The sequence below is a fragment of the Ixodes scapularis genome, unplaced genomic scaffold, assembly GCF_016920785.2.
Source record: "Ixodes scapularis isolate PalLabHiFi unplaced genomic scaffold, ASM1692078v2 PGA_scaffold8__174_contigs__length_109621045, whole genome shotgun sequence".
Taxonomy (NCBI): Eukaryota; Metazoa; Arthropoda; class Arachnida; order Ixodida; family Ixodidae; genus Ixodes; species Ixodes scapularis.
Window position 1 is genome coordinate 82,084,734 of NW_024609883.1, and position 19,955 is coordinate 82,104,688.

A 19,955-nucleotide genomic window follows, 5' to 3' on the forward strand; every position below is an offset into this window, starting at 1 on the left:
CTGCTTACCATTTAAGTTGTGTCTTCTGCAAATGCAGGTTCGCATGTGGAAGCACCCCCCCTGACATGTGGCCAGTCGCCCACTGAAAATTCAGCCGTTGGTGAGTGACTGCAGATTGCTCCCAATTTCGGGACTGTTAAATGCTCCATGTCCTTTGTCAAATGCAGGCTCGCACAGTGACACACAGTCACCTAGGCGCGGCCGGCCACCAACTGGAAAGCATGTCATTGGTGAGTGAACAAACTTGGGAACTGTTATCAATTGCTTGGGCCGACTATTAAGCTCGTGACTTCTGTAAATTCAGGCTTGCATGCTTATGCTCTTTCTTCGACGTGTGACCAGTCGCCCACTAAAGATCAAGCAGGGGTGGGATAGCTGCGCCAATTGCGCCATTTTGATACATTCCCAATTTTCACATTTGGCGGTGCCAAAAGCTTAAAATCGACCAGAATTGTGCCACGCTGCTCCAAAGGTCATGGTGGCGCTAGATTTAGCAAAAAATGAAAGCTCAATTGATGACCATGGCTATTCGATTGCCAGGTGGCGCAAGCCACCACCCGTTTCCTTGGTTCAGCCGTATCTGTCCATCCACCCATCCGATGAATTCAATGTATCGTACATCGCACTTGTACGATGCATGATGAAACGTGGCATGTAACTTTTATGTTGCCGAGTTGTTGTGCCCCTTCTTTTTTAATCGAAATTTGTTTCTGTAAGTAAATATCTTTCTGTGTGTAATTTCAGATATTTCACAGTAAAGTTCTGTGCGGCGTGCAAATCCCTCTGTTCTTTGCCCACCTTGTGCTTTTTTTGACCCTCTGGATGCGCACACATGCTCGTGTTTCCTTCCGACCTCAACGAATGAAGGCGCGTGCTTGCCTGGAAAGCGCATTCTCTTTGTTGTCCTTTGATTGGCGTGCCCCTCCCTGCGTTCTGATGTGCCAAAGGCGCTTCTTGAAAGACTTGCTCTCGGTATTTAATACTTTTTAGCATATGTAGTACAAACCCGACCATGAATGCTTCAACTTACTATTTACCCTTGTTTTCTGTACATACAGGCTTACAGGCCAATCCATTGTCCCCGATGCGTGGCAAGTTGCCAATTGTATACCAACTCATCAGTGAGTGACTGCAGCTTACTTCAAGCTTTTGTATTGTTATCAAATGCTTGTGCCGATCATTAAGCCCTTGTCTTCTGCAAGTGCAGGTTCGCATGCTAATGCACTGTCCCCGATGTGTGGCAAGTCACCGACTGTAAACAAAGTTATCGGTGAGTGATTGTTGGTTACTCCAAGCTTGAGAACTGTTATCAATTACTTGTGCCTATTATTAAGCCTGTGTCTTCTGCAAATGTAGGGTCACGTGCTAATGCACTGTCCCCGGCTTCTGGCGAGCCACCGACTGTAAACCAAGCCACTGGTGAGTGACCGTGACTTATTCCAAACATTGGAATGTTCACTAATGCTTCAATTTACTATTAAACCCACGTCTTTTGTAAATCCAGACTTCCGCGCTCACGGGCAGCTTTCAACTTGTAGCAAGTCGCTAAGCATAAATCAAGCCAATAGTGAGTCAACGAGATTTATTCTGAATTTAAGAACATTTCCACTATTTCATGCTGACTGTTGAGCCTGTGAAATTGCCACTTGTTGGCTGGGGTGGCATATTAACAGTGATGTGATTGCTGCACCAATTGCGCCAAACTGCGCCAAGGGGCTAACCCTGCTACATCCTGCTACATTTTGCCAAGATATGGCTAATCTGCGCCAAGCCTGCACCAAAGGAGCAATTTAGGTCGCCTTTCAGAACCGAAACTAAACCGAGTACTGTAATTGAGGCGTGTGTTATGTGGCACAAGCGGCCGCCTGACACAAAGTACCGTGCATCAATTGTCCACTCGGTCTTGCATGGTTTTTCCGGCGTCTCGCGTTTCGCGCTCTTGTCTTGTGGGTCTCGTCTCTCGTCTCTTTTTTTTTATATTTTAAGCGATAGACGCGGATGTGTGCAGACACTCCGACGACAGCGTGCCGGGTACCAGCCATGCCGTCGTGCTGTGAAACGAAACCCTGTTTTTGCATGGAAGGAGTCACTTTGCTAGCTGAAGCAACGGCCATGGGAAAACTATATTTGGTCACTGCCTTTCAGTCACCGTGGTCGCGCGACGTTGAATGTTGCCGTCCCCACATTACTGCAGATATGGTACTTTCTAAACTGTAACGTAAGGACCGCCGCATGTTCATCAACATTCCTGTTGTTTAAATTATACGTTTCTACAAAAATCCATCTTTAATTCAAAGATTGCTCTGTCAAAGTAGTGATTATCTAGATTCCTCTCGGTGGGCCTTCTTTCGAGAGGGACCTCACTATGTGAAAAATCTGCCGTGAAAGGAAGTTGGTGAAGGGAAGTGAGCTAAAGCAAAGAAGGCAATGTCTGCATGCTGAACCCGCATAGCGCGCTTGTGTTTGTCTCGAGTTCAGTCGTTTCACAAAGCGCTCCAAGAATGTTTTGAGGCTGGCTTGCAATGTCTTGCATCGATGCGCTCAGGTTCTTTATTTTTTGTGTGCTTAGCTTGTACCTTGTTTTCCGGCCTGGCAAGCACGCGCCACTGGACTGTTTTTGTTGCATGCTCAAAAGTTGCATTTTGTGTACAATTTTGGGGATAAGTTAGCGACGGAACTGAGGGGCATGGTTTCGGTTTCGATCGGACAGCCGTTGTCTGCGCTCGCCCGACGAAGTATGCCCAATAGCAAGCCTGCCGAAGTTTGCGTCACATGCATGCGAACATGATTACGTGACTCAGGCACCAGCTGGGACGCTTGCGATTCGTTGTTTTAAGTTTGCTTACTTTTGACGAAAATCTGGCACGTCTGGAACCAGTAAAACGGTGGCTACAGCATTGTACACTTGTGGGATGTCTGAGCAGTAAAAACAGAAGCAGCGAGTTGCATCACAACACGTCACATCAGAACACAACACAACACAAAGTGCCCTTCTTTTGTACAGCACTTAAAACAAATATTTTTATTTTCCTAAGAATATCTGCTCCAAAATCCACTTTTGCTGCTCCGAAACGCTGTCTTGGCTGCTCCAAAAGCCGCTTTTGCTGCTCCAAAACACTGTTTTGGTTGCTCCAAAGGCCACATTTGCTGCTCCAAAACACAGTTTTGGTTGCTCCGGAACGTGCGCCAAAATGGCTTAGGCCAATCACATCACTGTATTAACGATAACCTGAAAGTCTAATTTTAGACTCGAGATGCTTCTCTAGATTTCCTCGTTGCATGTCCGTAAACATTTTTTTTTTTAATCTAAAAAGCGATGGCAAAAGATTGGAATTCTTTATGGCGTGGAGGTCCTGTTTTGGTCTATAGGCAGGAAACAAAAGGTGCAAACCCTGGGTGGTCCTTCCGCAATGTAAAGCTTCGCCCCCAAAGAGTCTGCGTTGTCGGATAGCCTCAGTTGGTTTGCGGCATAAAGCCACAATATATTCACTTGTGACAAAAAAGTTACAGTATTTGCTAACCAAGTTTAAGGGAAAACTATGTCGGTACTGTCCATGTAATAAAATTTAATGAAAATCGTGACAAAGACACCTGTCCATATACTGGACCAACAATGCAAATAATGGATTGCTGTTTGCTCACATTTCACTGACAGGTTCATGAACTATTTCTCATGCAGGTCAATATTCTTCATAACAGAATCAGATACCACCTTTACGCCTGTCCAGAGTCAGTAAGGCGCACGAGATAGAGAAGCTGACGATAAACACAGGCCAGGGCCTAAGGAAACAAATTATTTTGTCATTAAGAACTGCGAAAATTGTGACAGCAACAGAATTTCGTCATCTTCAGAAGACTTTAGTCTAATCAACGACCTTGTTGTCAAATATTCAATGTTGTCGCGATTAGGCATGAAGTTGTTCGTCATCGGCCTGCATCGCAAAGGGTGCTCCTAGTTTTACCTTCCCATTTGCTCTAAACAGGACTTTAAATGCACCACAGTGTGCGGTTGACTTTAAATGCACCTGAGAGCAGAGAGGACTTACATATTGGTATAACGGCTACAGCCTGCTTGTCAGTGATTGCCTTTGCAAATGCGACTCAAATACGGCAGCAGCAAACGCCTACAGTGGTTGCGTCTTGGAGCAAACAATACGGCAGACGGTAGGGATGAAGGGGGAGACATTGTCGAAAGAGAGGGTGAAGAGGCAGTGGAGAGTGACATGTCACTACTTTTCCAAATAATGCACAATCAATGTAACTGCACTTCTAACAGTGCAGTGCGCTCACTTTATTAGTGTGACTTGTGTGATCTCCCCGCCCGTTCATCGAAAAGTGGTCAAAGTGAGTGAAAACTAACGTAAAGGCGTCGTTTGCCTAACGGCACTGCAGGGGTCTTCTTCAAATCGATGCCCAAGTTTTTTGGTATTTTTTTTTTTCCTAGGTAAATTGAATGAAGCATAAGGTAGGGGGTTCTCGTGTTACGAAAACTCCGAGATAGCAGAGCGTCATGCGAGAAGGAAAAGATAAACAAGAAGACAGAGTAGTATATAACTGAAGTCGAACATAATTTATGTGACGCCACGAGTCTTTTTCGAGCCGCCTGATAAAGTTGTCCGGAGTTGACTGGTTAACTGTCACAGTTGGCTACTTTGTGCTGGGAGAGAGGGATAGGGTGTTTAAAGGAAGGCTTTAAAGAGGCAGGGGAGAATACGAGGCATAAAAGTTAAAAGATTCGAATGCCAGAAACACGGCACCGTTCACGGTTGCGGAGGTTTGTTCCCTCTAAAAGCAGAAATCCAGGCGTGGTTCCCCTTAGAAAACAAATGAGAACCTTTGCGGCATTTACCTTCTTAATTATGATAGGTCCTGGGTAACAAACGCTTCTGGCACAAAAAAGCGGCGGTTATTCGGGCATGTGAGCGTGCTTTTGAGTTTACTTCCTGCTAGTCCGTCATCTATCGGAGGTTAGTAGGGGCACAGATTGGACGCGAGTGCTGTGTCAGCGTTCGGCTGGAACTCGCATTCTCACCAATTGGATGTGACTTTAAGCCCAGTACCTACACACAACTCGTGTAATGGTCTTCTACCTGTTTTTTTTTTGTTTTGTTCATGTACAAGGTTTAGGGCAATAAGATAAAAAACAGGTTTGCTGTGCCTGACGGTGCCCTGTTACCCATCTACATTGCTCAGCAGGTAACAACAACTATACAACACCGGAGAAAGAAAAAAATTAAAGCAGGAAGAACATTAAAAAAAAACAATTTTAGCAAAAAAGCAACTACATACCCATCCATAGTAACCCACAGACGTAGGAAAATAAAAAAACGGACAGAACAACAAAGTCTCTAAGCAACTACATATTTTGTGCAGTTGTTACTCAAACAATCGTACAGGGTTGCAATGAACGAAGCATGATGTACAGTCGCCCAATTTTTTAATAATATCACGCAAGCGTCCACCGCCGGGACGGCCAGCGCTATGCTGCGGAGAAATGCGGCGTCACGAGAGAGATTAGGCGTGTGCGCACAAAGCTCTCTCCGGTGCGAGCGTCGTCTGCTAGGCTATTCCGTTGACCGCACACAGCCCCTGTTCCTTATCTGCTGGTATAGCTGACCGCCTTTAAGCTAAGATCTGAAGAGCGCTTGCTTGCTTGCTTGCGTGATATCGTGATACTGCTCAGACGTGAAAGAAATTGTGCGTCATCTCGTTTAATATAGCTTTTTTTTTTTTATTCTTTTATTTTTAGTTTGCACTTACTTTGTCAGCACCAAAAAAAGAAAAATACGATGACGCGACAAGCTGAATGCAACGATGCATTAAACTATATACCATAGCTAATGCTACAAGCCATCAGAACCAATCCAGCACTGTCACCCTGCCACGTGGCGTTGTGCTTCCACGTGCAGTTGTGCCCAACAGGAAGGCCACGTGACACACTCTTAGCGATAGCAGGGGCTGTGTGCGATCAGCGGAATACCCTAGTGGACAACGCTCCCCAGAAAGGGCTTTGTGCACATGCGTTTAATCTCTCCCGTGACGCTGCATTTCTTTGCAGCACGGCACTGCCCGTCTCGGCGGTCGACGCTCGCGTGATATTATTAAAAAATTGGGCGACTGCACATCCTCAAGATTACAAGCGTGCGTCGCAGCAAGTGACTAGGGGCAAGCCACGTGGCACATTCAGTCTTTAAAAATATTTTCGGAATCAAATTAAATAATGTTGACGATTGGGATAAGTTGGTTTGTTCTCAAAAGTACAACGACGGGGACAGAGTGAAAGAAGACTGACAGACAGCAGCTCCGGCCTCGTGCGCCATTGTCCTTTTTAAGTTTTTGGAGTTGAAATCCTTTTCACGTTTTCGGGAATCAAAAATAAAAGTTTCATAGCTTGGAATACTGTCTTTTACCCTGTCCTCGTCATTAGCCGCTTCTATATTTTTTTTTAGAATTGAAGGACACAGAGGCACTGTAATTCCAAGCAATTCCGGGTTTCTTTGATGACGGCGCGTTGGTACGTATCCGCGCAGCAAAGAGGCGTCCGGGACGTTCGGGGCAAACCTGCTGCATTCCGGGATGCTCGAAGAATGACACAAGGAACAAGGAGGTCTCTTGGCACAATTTCCCGGCCGACGTCGAGCTGAAGAAGCAGTGGGTGACGCAGATCAACCGAGCCATGCCGGGCCCGTTTTGGTGGGAACCAAAACCCAGCAACAAAATCTGCGGGGACCACTTCAACGCCAGCGGAAGGAGGAGGTACGAAGACAAGATCCCAAGGTTCTTCCCCCCAAGGCCGGACGCCGAAGCCCCGAGAGCATCACGTACGTAGCGCAGTTGTCGGTGAGACTACGATGCCTGGATTACATTTTAGAACGTGATAAGTGCACCGATCGGAGACGCCTTCCAGGCTTCGTAGCTCTACCAGTGGCTCTACTCTGTGGTTTGAAGGGGCAGCGGCTAGTCGGGTACAAAGTGTTTTCGCAGAAGCCCTCACGTCGTTCACAATTTCAGAAAAGGTCTGTGGTACAATCTGTAAGCTAACAGCAGTGCCACAACTGTAAAGACTTGTTAACTTGTTGGAAACTGGTTTCTGAATGAAACGGAGCAGGCAAGATATGTAAAGTGAAATATAAAGGGTTGTGTTCCCATTTACGCTTGAACAATGCCCGTACAGATCGAAATCAAGCTCGATATCCGCCCATTTATCTTAGCCTCGTCTAGCTCTAAAGCACAAGGTGGCAGTGCCGCATGCATACAGATCACGCTGCGCTCTGTAGGCTTGAATTGTGGGACCGCTCTTAACCGCATAACTGTCTTCCCCTTCTAGCCCACCATACCTAGGGTCTGCTTTTCAGTTGTTTCTTCTTTTACTTAATTGTATTTTAGAGTGAAATGAAAATGGCAGTCGACAGTCAATGCTTTACCTGTGTTTTTATTTACAGGTAATTAATTGCCTGTAATTTTTATCTTGCAAAATATCCTTTCACATTATATTTTGATTGATTTAGTTATGTTCCTTTGTGCTCTTTCACTTTGCAGACCTAATTACAGCCGCCATTCAGCAACCTCTGGTCGTCGTCAGTGTACCGAAAGAGGAAGGTATGGATGGATTGTTTGCACAAATTGCTTTGAAAAAGTACAAGCTGGATGTAGCATATGGTAATTTGTGGATTTAGTTTCTGTGTTACAGTTTCATACTAAAATCTGGGGTTCCAGTTTATAAGGCTTTGAAGTGTTCAAACTTCACTGATGTGCACATTTTCTATGTTCATAGTTGTAGAGTTTTTTTTAGCTTTAAGCTCAGCACTCAAGAATGTCTTTGAGGTTAAGAATGTAAAAATTAAAAGATTTTGACATTTCGTTTTTCAAGTTCAAGTTTGAGAAGTTTTAATTTTTTAAACCTCAAAACTCAAAGTTCAGACCTAAAGAATTACTTTAAAAAATTAAAGGTTCACAGAATAGATAAGAGTCACAGAGTTCAGAATGTTTTTTATAAATATATTTATCGCTGAAACACGGTCAAATCAAGAAATGAAACCCCGCTTCTTGGCCCGCATATACTATAACTATGCATCGTGGAAACCTCTAACTGTGTGAATGTGAAGCTAGCGGTAGCGATAGAATGCACAAACTTTGAGAACAGGACGTTACCTGGCTCAAAGGATAAAACAGAAAAAGGAAATTTCTCTTTGAACCCCATTTATTTAGGCCTAATATTCGTTAAACTATGAAATTATATTGTGGTCACCTGGGGCAATTATTCAATGAAAAGAAATTGTGAGCATGGAAACAACCATTTTTCTTGTGGTGACTACGGGTCATGTGGTTGGTGTTGTGTTACATTGCCATGGTGTCGCGTGACACCACGGCAATGTAACACCATGACTATGTCACATGGCTTCCCATAAAGCTTGCATGATTTTTTATTTAGGGCACGCATCCGAGTCTTGACACTTCACTGGCACAAGGGCAAAGCATTAAATTGCGGAACGTGAGGTCCAGGGTTCGATGCATGTCTAGGGATCAAGTGTTTTTTGTAAAGACACCTGGTTGTGCTACCGTATCTACTCGCAGAATGAACGCACTTTTTTTCCCGAAAAATCGATGCAAAGTTCGGGGGGGGGGGGGGGGGGGGGGGCGTTCATTAGGCGAAGTAAAATTTTTGCGTCCGTATTTACTCGCATAATGAACAGACATTTTATTCTGAAAATCGAAGTAACTTCTTATCTCTTTGCGCGCGGCGCCCGACCCCGTAACCAAACTAAGCTGTGAAAAAAAAAAAAAAAATGACGTTTTTCGCAAGCTGTTTTGTTTGCTTAGGCGTTGCTTAGGCGTGGGCTCTCCGCTTATCTTTCTTATCTCCTTGCGCGCGACGCACGACCCCCGTAACCAAACTGCGCTGTACAAAAAAAAAAAAAAACTAAGAAAAAAAAGTTCCTCTTTTTCTTTTGTTGTTTTCTCAATTCCGTTTTTTTTTTTTTTTTTTTTGCCGTTTTTTGCAGGCTGTTTCGTTTGCTAGAGGGCTTCTCAGCTTCTCTTCCTTACCTCCTTGCGCGCGGCGCGCGACCCCCCCCCCCCGCAACCAAACTGCGCTGTGCAAAAAAAAAGAAAAAAAAGAAAAAGCTTCTATTTGTTTTTGTTTTCTCTTAGTTCCGTGTTTTTTTTTTCTTTTGCCGCCTTTTGCAAGCTGTTTCGTTCGCTTAGAGCGCTTCTCTTTCTTACCTCCTTGCGCGCGGCGGCGCGCGAACGCAAAGCCTGCGCTGTGCAAAAAAAAAAAAAAAAAAAAAAAAGCTCCTCTTTATGTTTTTTTTTTTTGCTTCCGTTGGATCTTTGGGAATTTTTTAACGCCTTTTGCAAGGCGTTTTGTTTGCCCACCCTGCCCATGCATTCGCGACGTCGCTGCACCAGGATAGAAAAGTGCGTTCATTTCGCGCGCGTGGGGGGAGGGGGTCAAAATTTTTACGTCCAGTTGAGGGTGCGTTTATTACGCGAGTGAAAAAAAAAAAGTCGAAATTTTGAGAGCCGACTTGGGGGGTGCGTTCATTACGCGAGTGCGTTCATTGTGCGAGTAAATACGTAAATACGGTATGTTGTTTTCATGACAAAACATGGAGTTAGGCTAGTTAGTTTAACATGACTAAAGTAAAGGAGAAAAAGAAAAGAAAAATGTGTGTGTGTGCTTTTTCAGCTTGTCTCTTGTCTTTTCTTGCTGTTTAGGTTTTTGCTCTTGTAAATTAGTTTTAAAAGCATTCTGCTTGATGAAGTTCAGAATCAAAGAACACTGCAATTCCAAAACAGTTCTGAGCTTCTTTGACGGCTGGCGTCTGCGCAGGAAGGAAGCGTACATGGCAGGGACATTCCAGACAAACTTGCTGCGTGCAAGGGTGCCGAAACAACGACAGGAGGAAGAAGAACGAGGAGCTCTCTTGGCACAAGTTCCCGGCCGACATCGAGCTGAGGAAGAGATGGATAACGGAAATCAATCTAGCTCTACCAGAGGGGCAACCATGGTGGGAGCCAAGGGCCAGTAGCAAAATCTGTGGGGCCCACTTCAACACTAGTGGAAGGAAGAAGTACGAAGATAAAATTCCAAGGTTCTTCCCCCCGAAGACGAATCCCGAATCCTCAAAAACGCCACGTACGCGACACAGTTTTTTTGGCAAGATCCTTTAGAAGACGTTTTAAGGGGCAGCAGCCAATCGAGGGTGCAATATTTTGTGGTCACGGCAAGATGTTGCGCCCCTGATTGGATGCCGGCTATTTACGTATTCACATGTAGAGAGTGCCTGTCTACGCTCTTTGCACATGCAGAGATGGCGTGATCGTGCAGTGCGACGTAGACGGCTGGCCGGTCTAACAAACATGTAGCTTCCACCGTCCTGTCACTTTAGCAGTGAACAGAGTATAGCCCTGCGTGACACTGAGAAGGTCAGGTGGTGGGTTCGAATCATGAGATGTTGTTTCCTTACTATTGCATTGCAGCCGTTAAAATTGCTGTTTTTGTTCTCTTGCATCATGAAAGTGGTTTGCACCTCATGCAGTGCACCAATAAGAGGTTGAACAGTAGGCTTAACTTGGCAGTTCTCAAACTGTGGTCTGTGAATTCCAGGGTTTGTCGAGAGCGTTCACGGGGTCCACGCCAAATCAAAGAACCGCTCTAAGAAGAAAGGCCTTCCTATGCCATCGCACGAGACCTCTGCTGCATAATGCGGGGGGGGTCCCCGATTGGCCTTCGAGCGGATAAGGGGGTTCATGACGGCCAAAAGTTTGAGAATGGCTGGCTTAACTTACAATCGGAGCTTGGACTGTATTATTCGCACATGAAACCTTTCTACCAGGGAAATTCCTCAAATGATTGATTATAACAGAAGAATATAGCCAAGTGCCAAGCGTACGCTAACCTAACTTTTCAGGCCGGTTTCACCCAGCTGAAATGCATTGTCCGTGTTTTATCCGAATGCAACATATCTTCCCTGCATTTCCCCTTCAATTAATTAATGCGTTTCTTGGAACTGACACATCTGCTCTTCACCCTCTGCACTCATTAATCCACGGACGTCCTGTTTATGTGCCGCCTTAAAGAGCCTCGTGCGACGTTAATCCCACTTTTTGTTTTTAGGAAATCCAGCACAGTCGTTCGCAGACCTGGATCATGTACCATCGATCTTGGGTGTTCCCTCAGGTCAGCCACCATAAAAAGATGTGGTCATTTATTTTTTATACAAAAAAAAAGAGATTCAAAACGAATGTGCATGTTTGATCATCCACAGTTAGGTTTCGAAACTGATGGCAAAGATTTCTTCTACATTGATCGGTTCTGTTTTGTCTCTTTGTGCTATTCTTTTTACATTGCAGACCTGACCTTAGCTGCCCATGAGCAACCTGGAGTTGCCGTCAGTTTACCCAAAAACGAAGGTATGCATAGCCGGCTGTCATAAAATCAGTTCGAAAAGTGTGAACAGGATATGGCATGTGTTAATGTCTCTTTCAGATTTAGTGACAGGGTTTTGGCCCGTTCACACACTTGTGACCCCTTAAGGCTCGTTCACACTCTTGCAACCGAATACGACCGAGAGAAACAAGACCGGTTTTTAATCCTCTTACGACGTCTTAAGTCCCGTTCACACTCTTGCGACCCAGTAAGACCGAGAGAGACCAGACCGGTTTTTAAGCCTTTTGCGACATCTTAGGACCGGATGCGCTACAGCGGAGCTGGTCCTAAGAGATCGCAAGAGGCTTAAAAACCGGTCTGGTCTCTCTCGGTCGTACTCGGTTGCAAGAGTGTGAACGAGCCTTTAGAACCAGCTCCGCAGCAGCGCACCCAGTCCTAAGACGTCGCAAGAGGCTTAAAGACCGGTTCTGTCTCTTTCGGTCTTACTCGGTTGCAAGAGCGTTAACGAGCCTTTAGGGTCGAGTGCCTTGAAACCTTTTAAAATCTCTTATGACGAGAGGACACACTGGCAGCACCCATCGGGTAGAAGTGGAACACTGGGCCGTCCCGTATATTTTCAATTTCTTCCGCGTGTCATTATTTTCTTTTTGGCTTGAAAAACTTTTGTCAATGTTATAAACAAACATTTCTCATAAGTAGTATGTAGATTTGACCTCGCAAATTCCGCCAAACCTTTTCTCTAGTGAAATGCAGTTCCAGGGTCACTGCATAGATGGCTCCAGCGTGTCAGTATGCTTTCCCGTTGTAAGAGACTTTAACAGGTTTTAAGGTGCTCGGTTCTAAGGGGTCGCAAGTGTGTGAACGGACCTTCACAGTCTCATAGTAAAATTCCAGTTTATAAGGTTTTGAAACATCTTAACCTCACCGACTTGCAAATATGCAATGTTCATAACTTTTGAGTTTGTTCAATATTTTGAGTTTGGCAATCTAAGATCGTCCTGTAATTGAAATTTAGAAAGATAAGAAGATTTTGACATTTTGTCCGGTTCCAGTTTGAGAAGCTTGAATTCTCAAAATGGTCTCAGATCTCAAAGTTCGACACTTTCAAAACATTTTTGAAGCTTTCACGAATAAAAAATAGAGGCTTCCTAGCCTAGATCATTTTGACTGAGTTTGCCAGATTTACGGCGGTAGCTGTTAGTGCCCATTCCCAGCCAAAAATGCTTGCGTACGAATGCAAAACCCCACTCTACAGCGGCAGCACTGTTCTCCCTCTCCCCGTCCTTCCTCACGCATACACGCCAACGGCAAGGCTCTCTGTCGTTCCCGCCCCCCCTCTATAGGCCGCCGCTGTTCCAAAAAACCCACGTAATCACGGGGAGAGTACTTTCTGCCTCGCGATCCTCCCCTCTACATTCACATTCCCTCCGGTAATGCTCTTCCTTGTCCCCCCCACCTCCTCTGGCAGCCGCCATTGTAAAATACCCATGTGGTCGCGCTGTGGTGACGCGCTCCCCTCGTCTCCCCACTGCTGCCGCCCAGGTTCCGTCCTTGGAATTCGTTGCAAACATTGTTCAGCACACTGTCTAAAGGCAAATATCTTTCAACGTGCCTTTCCACAGCGCAGCAGTTACCACCGTCAATTGCAGCGTACTATGTGCAGTCGTTTGCAATTTTTACAGCGAAGCTATAAGAATTGCATACGACTGCACAATTCATTGTGTCATCGTCCTCACAAAAAAAAAAAAAATCCTTCAGCGATTGAAGCGAAAAGTGCATATCACGCATGCAACATACAGCACAACATTCATTTCAGTAAAGAACAAGCTTAAAACAAGCATCCGAACCACATTATTGATGATAAGGCATTCCTGATAACAATGCAAAGCACGTAGCGCTCAACACATATGTTTCTCGGTTGTTGCACAAGGTACTGCGGCGACAGCAGCTTGCGACATGGAAAGTGACGTCGCTAGCCTTTTATATATATAAAGTTTTAGTACACTGCAGTACACATGCTGTTTATAAACATGAACTGCCGCTTGCGTCCCAAGCGACTTCGGTTGTTCCACCTTTGCAAGCCTGTCAAGCTTGCTTATGTCACCAGGGCTAGAAAGCATAAATGCTATACTTACATCAAAGTTGGAGATTTAACGAGAGCCCTCGGCTGGACATCTTAATGTCTTGGAGGAGGCAAGTTAGTTTACAAGAATATCCGAAAATTTTTAGCAGATCTCGCGCTTCATTTTTTTTGCCATTCACCTGGAGAATCGGTGGTTAAACATTTCATTGACATTTCAAGCAGCAGTGTTAGGGTGGGCTTTGTTCATTCTTTTTCTAAACAGGAAGTTCTCTGGGACGTCAGAAACTGGAGCACCGCCTGGTGGCGTTTGCCATGAAAAGGGTCTTTAGTGCAGTGGGCAATCGTTGCAGGTGATACCACAGCTTCGCTGGCCAACGACCTTCATTCACAGCGTGGATTGGAACACCGACTTTTTTTTCCAAGTACTCTTACGTCAGACATACCTTTAATGCCATTGAGCAGTTTTTGACGAGGGACCAGCAAATGTTCAACAGCTACGCGTTCGTTTCCGTTTTTGTCTCGATGCCATCTGTCTCGCACAATTTTCTAGCAGTGTATGTGAACTATGGGGAGCGTCTCTCCAGCCATCATCGTTGTCGTCACTTGCGACAGCCGGTAGGATTGATGGTGCAGGTTTCGCGGCTCGCTCCTCGCATCGTTTGGCTGTGAGGCAAAACTAGTTTTGCGCACCGGGTTTATTTTGTGGGGTAATATTTCTGGTTAGGCATCTGAACATAGCAGGAGTATTTGTGTGGTGCCTGAAGCACGCATTAAACAGGCGCATTTAGCCTCCCATTCCTCCCACGCATCTAAAGCCGTCCCAAAGTGGCGACGAACGACGTCGCAAAAGCCGGGGCGTCGTGCCGTCGGACGTCATGGTCCCAGCGGTCGGTGCCACGAGTCTCGGGAACAGGCCCGAGCGAGCGTTGCTTCGGAGTATTGACGTTCAAAATCATTGTTGTCAGTCATCTAGCTTTCCCCCCGAAATCGCAGGCATTGCTCTCCCATCCTCCGGAAGCATCTAAACAGTCTGAGACAGAGAAAGGCGACATCAACCAAACTTTCCAACGCCGTGTAAAAAAAGAAAAAATCTTGGGAAGTTGCGTTTTTGAAGGACAACAATCGCCGGTCGTGTCGGCCTTGCGCCGAGCGCCAAAATGGCAGCGTCCACGAGGGGATCAGGCGACGGGGCGCCGCCACTCTGGGCGCAGCTCGTCGAGTGTGGCACCGTGCGTAGTACTAGTAACGTTGTTGGAATCGGTTGCATTCGTACGAGTGACGGGTAGCAGAGTTGTCTGGGAGGCCATTGCAAATGGTGGAGGCATGCCCGACGAGGTGACAGTCACAACTTTGCGGTCACATCGTTCGGCAAGCCCGGGCAGAAAGAATGTTCCAACGAAGGAAAGAAATCCGAACAGTAAAAAATATGCATCAACAATTTTGAAAAAATGACGTATAGAAGCGATGAAAGCGAGTTGATGGCCTAGTTGGATAAGCATCTCAGTGACAGTGCGAAAGACGAGGATAAGTAGAAGCACTTGTCCTGTCTAGTCTTCTACTTGTCCTTGTCCTTCGCACTAGATGTCTTTAAGATACCTAGTACTAGTAGTACTAACCGAGCGCATTGGTGTTGAGGCAGAAGTGCCAAGGCAGTGGTGTACCGTTTCGTGCCCCAGTTCAAGACCTACCGCAATGAACAGAGTGGAAATTTGCAGTATTTTTGAACGAGAGAAAAACCGCGACTACATTTAAACATTTGAAGGATCGTTTTTGCTGCTTGTTTAGCGTGAAAGCCGTTTTTTGCTGTGGGAGAACTCGTCAGTGCAACACTGGTAATGCAGCCGCTTCAGCCGACGGCAGGCTATGTGATGGGGTGTAACCAACTGCTACATCGAAACATTCATTCGCTTACTACTACTATAAAGTAATCTTCTTTTTTTTTTCTTTTTTTTTTTGTTTATGCAGGTGAACAAGAGTTTTTACAGTCAGCAGCAGTACATGGTGAGTTTGCATGACAGTAATGGAACTGCTGAGCCATTTGTGCCAAACTGCACCAAAAGGAACAGCGTGCTACATGCTGCTCCAAAGGCTGTATTTGTGTACAATTTGTGCCATGTCTGCGCCAAAGGGGAGCTATTCTCGAAGAGGAAACTGAAAGTGTCTGGCACATGGCATTGTTAACAATGCCACAAAGAATTAAAAATTTTTTTCAGATGGTTAAGTATTATGTGCGAAGAGTAGGGTTGTGCGAATATTCGAATTTTTAAATATAGTAGTTAGAAATAAAATGCTATTTGTAGAAATAAAACGCTATTTGATATTCTCTTCAAAATGAACTGTGATATTCATACTTTTTGAAGTGTTGATTGCGGTGGGGTTAGCCCCCTTGAGTGCGCTTCTTCTCAAGCAGCGGTGCACGGCAGAGAAGCAATACCCGCAGAGCTGACACCGGAATCGCGCGACTCGCTTCGCCGCAGCCGAGCTGTGCTTTTAGGTGAAAAACACACTTTCAAAGAGGACTGCTGCATGCGCAAACCTATTGTATTAAAAAAAAAGAAATTAGACATGATTTTTTATTTTACATTGCGGTAAAGTCTTCAAAATTTAGCTGGCTATTATGCAAGAGTATGTTAGCGATGTTTTAACAATTTGTGTTCATTATTAATGTGTTTTTTTCTTTTTTTAATTTAAAATTTAAGTTTGTATATAGCAAGAAGATTTATGAAACCCTTCAATTAGGTATGGCTGGGCTTCTTTACAGGTTTAATTGTATGAAAAATCTGTCGTTTACTTGCCATTCCAATGTAGGTATTGGACTTTCTGAGGCCACAGTCTATAAATATAGCTAGATTGAATTTAACAGAGCGCATAAGTGGGCAATTAGAAGCTTGGGAACAGCTTTCACAAGTTCAACTGAATTTTCGTTTAAGCATGGTGTAACAGTAGTGAAAGGCATAGAGAAAGGCGCAGCAACTATTCAATATTCAATTAAAAAATATTCAGCCAAAACAACTATTCACTTTGAATTTGCCTCAAACCCCAAATTTATTATGTGCACACTCCTAACGTCTGAATAATGCTCGCATCGATTGCGATAAACAGCTAGTGCTATCCAATGTGATTGGTTAGAGTAGCTATGTGCTCTGCTTAGCTACTCTGAACAGTAGCAGGTGGAATACGAGCGAGGGCAGCACGATACAAACCCTACAAAGTAGCCAAAAACATTTTTTTACGTCAAACTCTGACCGAAGGCGCCATCGGTTAATTGAGACATCTGGAAAATTACCGCTGTATGATGTTCAGTAAACAAATATTTGTAGTGGCCAGGTACCCTGTAGGAATGACTCTTCAAATAGTCTCCTAACACTCCAACAACTGCAGTTTTCGTCCACAGGTTAACTTTGAAAGATTGTATAAAATTTGCTGACATGAAAGCTCAGAATTGTTTTCTCCAAAAGTGGGAATCTCTGCTTCGAAACCCGTTTTCTTAGCTACAAGAGCTGCTCCAAATCATCACTTGTCAGTTTCACTGCATGCTGGAAGATGCTTGCCAGCATTACAGAGAAGCATTGGGACAATTGTCTATGCATTCTCGTTTGCTCTTCATCTCCATGGCTCTGAATAATCTCAATTCATTCAGTCACTGGTTTAACTAAGTGAGTGTCGTCTTGTGGAGTTGACCAAGTTAGAACTAAAAAACTTGTTTTATTTTGTGACTTTAAAATGGGAGGGGGGTCATTTGTATGCTTAAAATTGGTGGTGAAGGCTTCACTTAGCTACACCTCCAGTATTTTTTTATGTTCTCACACATTGCATTTTTTTGGAAAGCTTCCCCATTCAGAGCAGAACCAGGGATGACGCATAATTCTGCATTGCCATGTTCCTTGTTGTTACCATCGGAATTGCCAAGGTATTGAAGCTATTGAAAGATTCAGCATTCTAATTTATCACCATCAGAATTATGAAACACAATATTGAGCAGACGAACATGCGCTTTAGAGTTCGACAACACAGATTGGTACCTAAGAATGGTGCTTTATTTGAAACTCAAGGTGTTGAAGGAACAGGATCTGCAATTCTGTGCCGATATTGTGCAGATATTTCTGCTGATTTATTCCCCTGGCGGCTAATGCAAGAATTGCTCTGAAGGCAAAAATTCATTGGACGAGACTTATATGTGCAATTAATTGCCGACTGAAGCTGGCGGGAGCACTTTCGCCCAGTTCAGCATAACTGTGAAGCTGAGCCACCTGCAAACGAAATGATCTTTAGCATTTATGTAAGAAAAAGTTCTTAAACAGACATGAGATGGTTTATACCAATGAAACAATCAATATGTTTGCATGTTTCTGGGAACCGAAACCAAAAGGGCAGCAAGTAATGAGACTACTAAACTAAAGGAACACCGACTAAAAAGCTTCATGTGCTTGAATACGTTACGATTAGGATTCTGTGTTTTCATATCAATCCAAAAAACACTTGGCAGTAAAAAATTTTATCGATTTGGATTTATTCGAAAAACTTGGAATTTCGATGTCACAACAGCACAATGAAAAGCAAGAAGAACGGTATTTTATAAATTTTCTTAAAGAACAGGTTCGATAGTCTTCAGAAAAAAAAAAAAAAAAAAAAAGCCGATTTAGGATTTTTTTTTTTTTTTTTTTAATTGGCAAATGGGAGCTTCTTGTTTATCTCATTAAGGTTTGTTTAGGACAACGGGCCAACAACCTTTTGGGCCACGACAAAAGCAACTGTTTGGATTTGCAGTTTGGATCATACTAGTGTTCCTTAGAGGATGGGTTGGATTTTTATAACAGTGAAAGAAGTGGCCTTATACATTTCATGGAAGGAGGGCAGCTGAAGCCTTTACGCTTCCCGACGACTACATCCATAAATTAGGCTATTTCAAAGTACTTTTTTATTTTTTTTAGCAACATTTGTTTGCAAGATTTATTGTGGAACAGTTAGTACTGCTATTTCAAAGTGCAGCTGCAGAATTATTTTGAGTGCAGCTCTTAGGCGCCCGTTTCTGGCTTGAGCGGCGTCGCCGTAACCACGCTTTGCATTATGGGACATTCCCCATAATGACGTCACAAGGGACGTCACGTGGGACGTCATGAGGGTCACGAGCGACGTCACGAAGGTAACGAGTGAAGGTCACGACTTTCACAGTGACCTTCACGAGTGACGTCACAAGGGAGGATGGAGGAGCCGAAAATACCCTTCTTTCTGTACCCTCCCCTCCTCCTCCTCCTCCTCAAGAGCTGCGCTATAATTCGGCATTACAAAGAATTGTAAACATCTTTCGATTGATGCTAAAGTTGAGGCTTGGGCGAGTTGGTACATCGGAATTAAAAACAGCGCGGAAAGACGAGGACCAGACAAAGAAGTGACACGGACGTAGCGCTACGTCCGTGTCACTTCTTTGTCTAGTCCTCGTCTTTCCGCGCTGTTTTTAATTTTCGATTGGGTTTTTATTAATCAAGTCTGAGGGTATGTTTTTGTCCAAATATACTTTAATATAAAAAAAAAAAAAAGTTAAAAAATTGGGAACACAGTCACGCGTTTCGGAATTGCTCTTAACTCAAAAGGTGTCTTGCAACGTAAATATATTGTGCTCAAAAAGTTTTTAGGAAAACTTTATTGTGTGATTTACGTGTATTACGTACGCAGGCACAAAAGGGGTTTTTGGAGACTTGAGTGTCCACTTTAAGATCAACTTCAATATTGTGCAAAACATTGGAGTTTTAGTCTACCATTCTGATACCTCCGACAGCAATATGGTGCATGCGCAAAGGCGTCGGTGAAGTGTCGGGTATCGTTATGGAGTCATCGGAACGACCTACTTGGACTCCCCGTTATGACTACTACTCATTTTTTAAACCGAGTTGCTACCTTGGTTGAGCTTTTCACGCATCTCCGGACGCACGCAAGGGCTTTTTTCGTTCTTTCATAGGTGATGGAAACACGCCGTTGGGATCGACCAGCTTCCTTTTGAAGGTCACCGAAGACGTCCTGTTCCGGTGCTGTTTCTGCGCCCACGTCACCACCGACCGGCGCGGGATCGTGAGCCACCTGGTTTCCCACGACGATGAACAACCGTCCGAGTGCCAGTACCGTCCCACTTCGTTTGGCTCCACGTCCATTTTGCGCCACCACATTCAAAAGCGGGCGAGAGACAGGTCGTTGAAGTCCTCCGGCTCGATTCAAGCGTGCAAGGACGAGCACCAGCAGTCTCCCGAAGCCTTCACGCAGAACAGCGGCGTAACCAATCGCGTTTTAGCACAGACGAGCGACGAAAAATCTTACAGGTGCGATCTGTGCCCCAAAACCTTTGCTGTGCATGACAGTCTGGCCCTCCATCGTCAAACGCACGGGGGTCAGAAACCTCACAGGTGCAAGCTCTGCCCCCAAGCCTTCGTACAGCTTACAAATTTGGTCGACCACGTTTGTACGCACACAAATAAAAAACCTTGAAAG

The 19,955-nt window shown here is 44.6% G+C and overlaps 1 protein-coding gene across 1 annotated transcript; it reads left to right on the forward strand.

Annotated features, from left to right (window-relative positions):
* The first annotated feature begins 1,064 nt into the window (after positions 1-1,064).
* On the forward strand, positions 1,065-19,955 carry LOC120836255 (zinc finger protein 184-like). Its single transcript, XM_040220706.3, has 10 exons — positions 1,065-1,121; positions 1,208-1,270; positions 1,357-1,419; positions 6,531-6,821; positions 7,540-7,599; positions 9,833-10,138; positions 11,120-11,182; positions 11,356-11,415; positions 15,441-15,476; positions 19,432-19,955. The coding sequence occupies exons 1-10, from the start codon at positions 1,085-1,087 to the stop codon at positions 19,950-19,952; spliced, it is 1,500 nt and encodes a 499-aa protein (XP_040076640.1). The 5' UTR covers positions 1,065-1,084; the 3' UTR covers positions 19,953-19,955.

What these genes read in the sequence shown, in the direction of transcription:
- LOC120836255 (XM_040220706.3), top strand. Translation starts at nt 1,085, where the DNA reads ATGCGTGGCAAGTTGCCAATTGTATACCAACTCATCA. An exon ending in CGAAGCCCCGAGAGCATCAC is followed by an intron (nt 6,822 to 7,539) that starts GTACGTAGCGCA and finishes TTCACTTTGCAG; the next exon opens with ACCTAATTACAGCCGCCATT. An exon ending in GATCTTGGGTGTTCCCTCAG is followed by an intron (nt 11,183 to 11,355) that starts GTCAGCCACCAT and finishes TTTACATTGCAG; the next exon opens with ACCTGACCTTAGCTGCCCAT.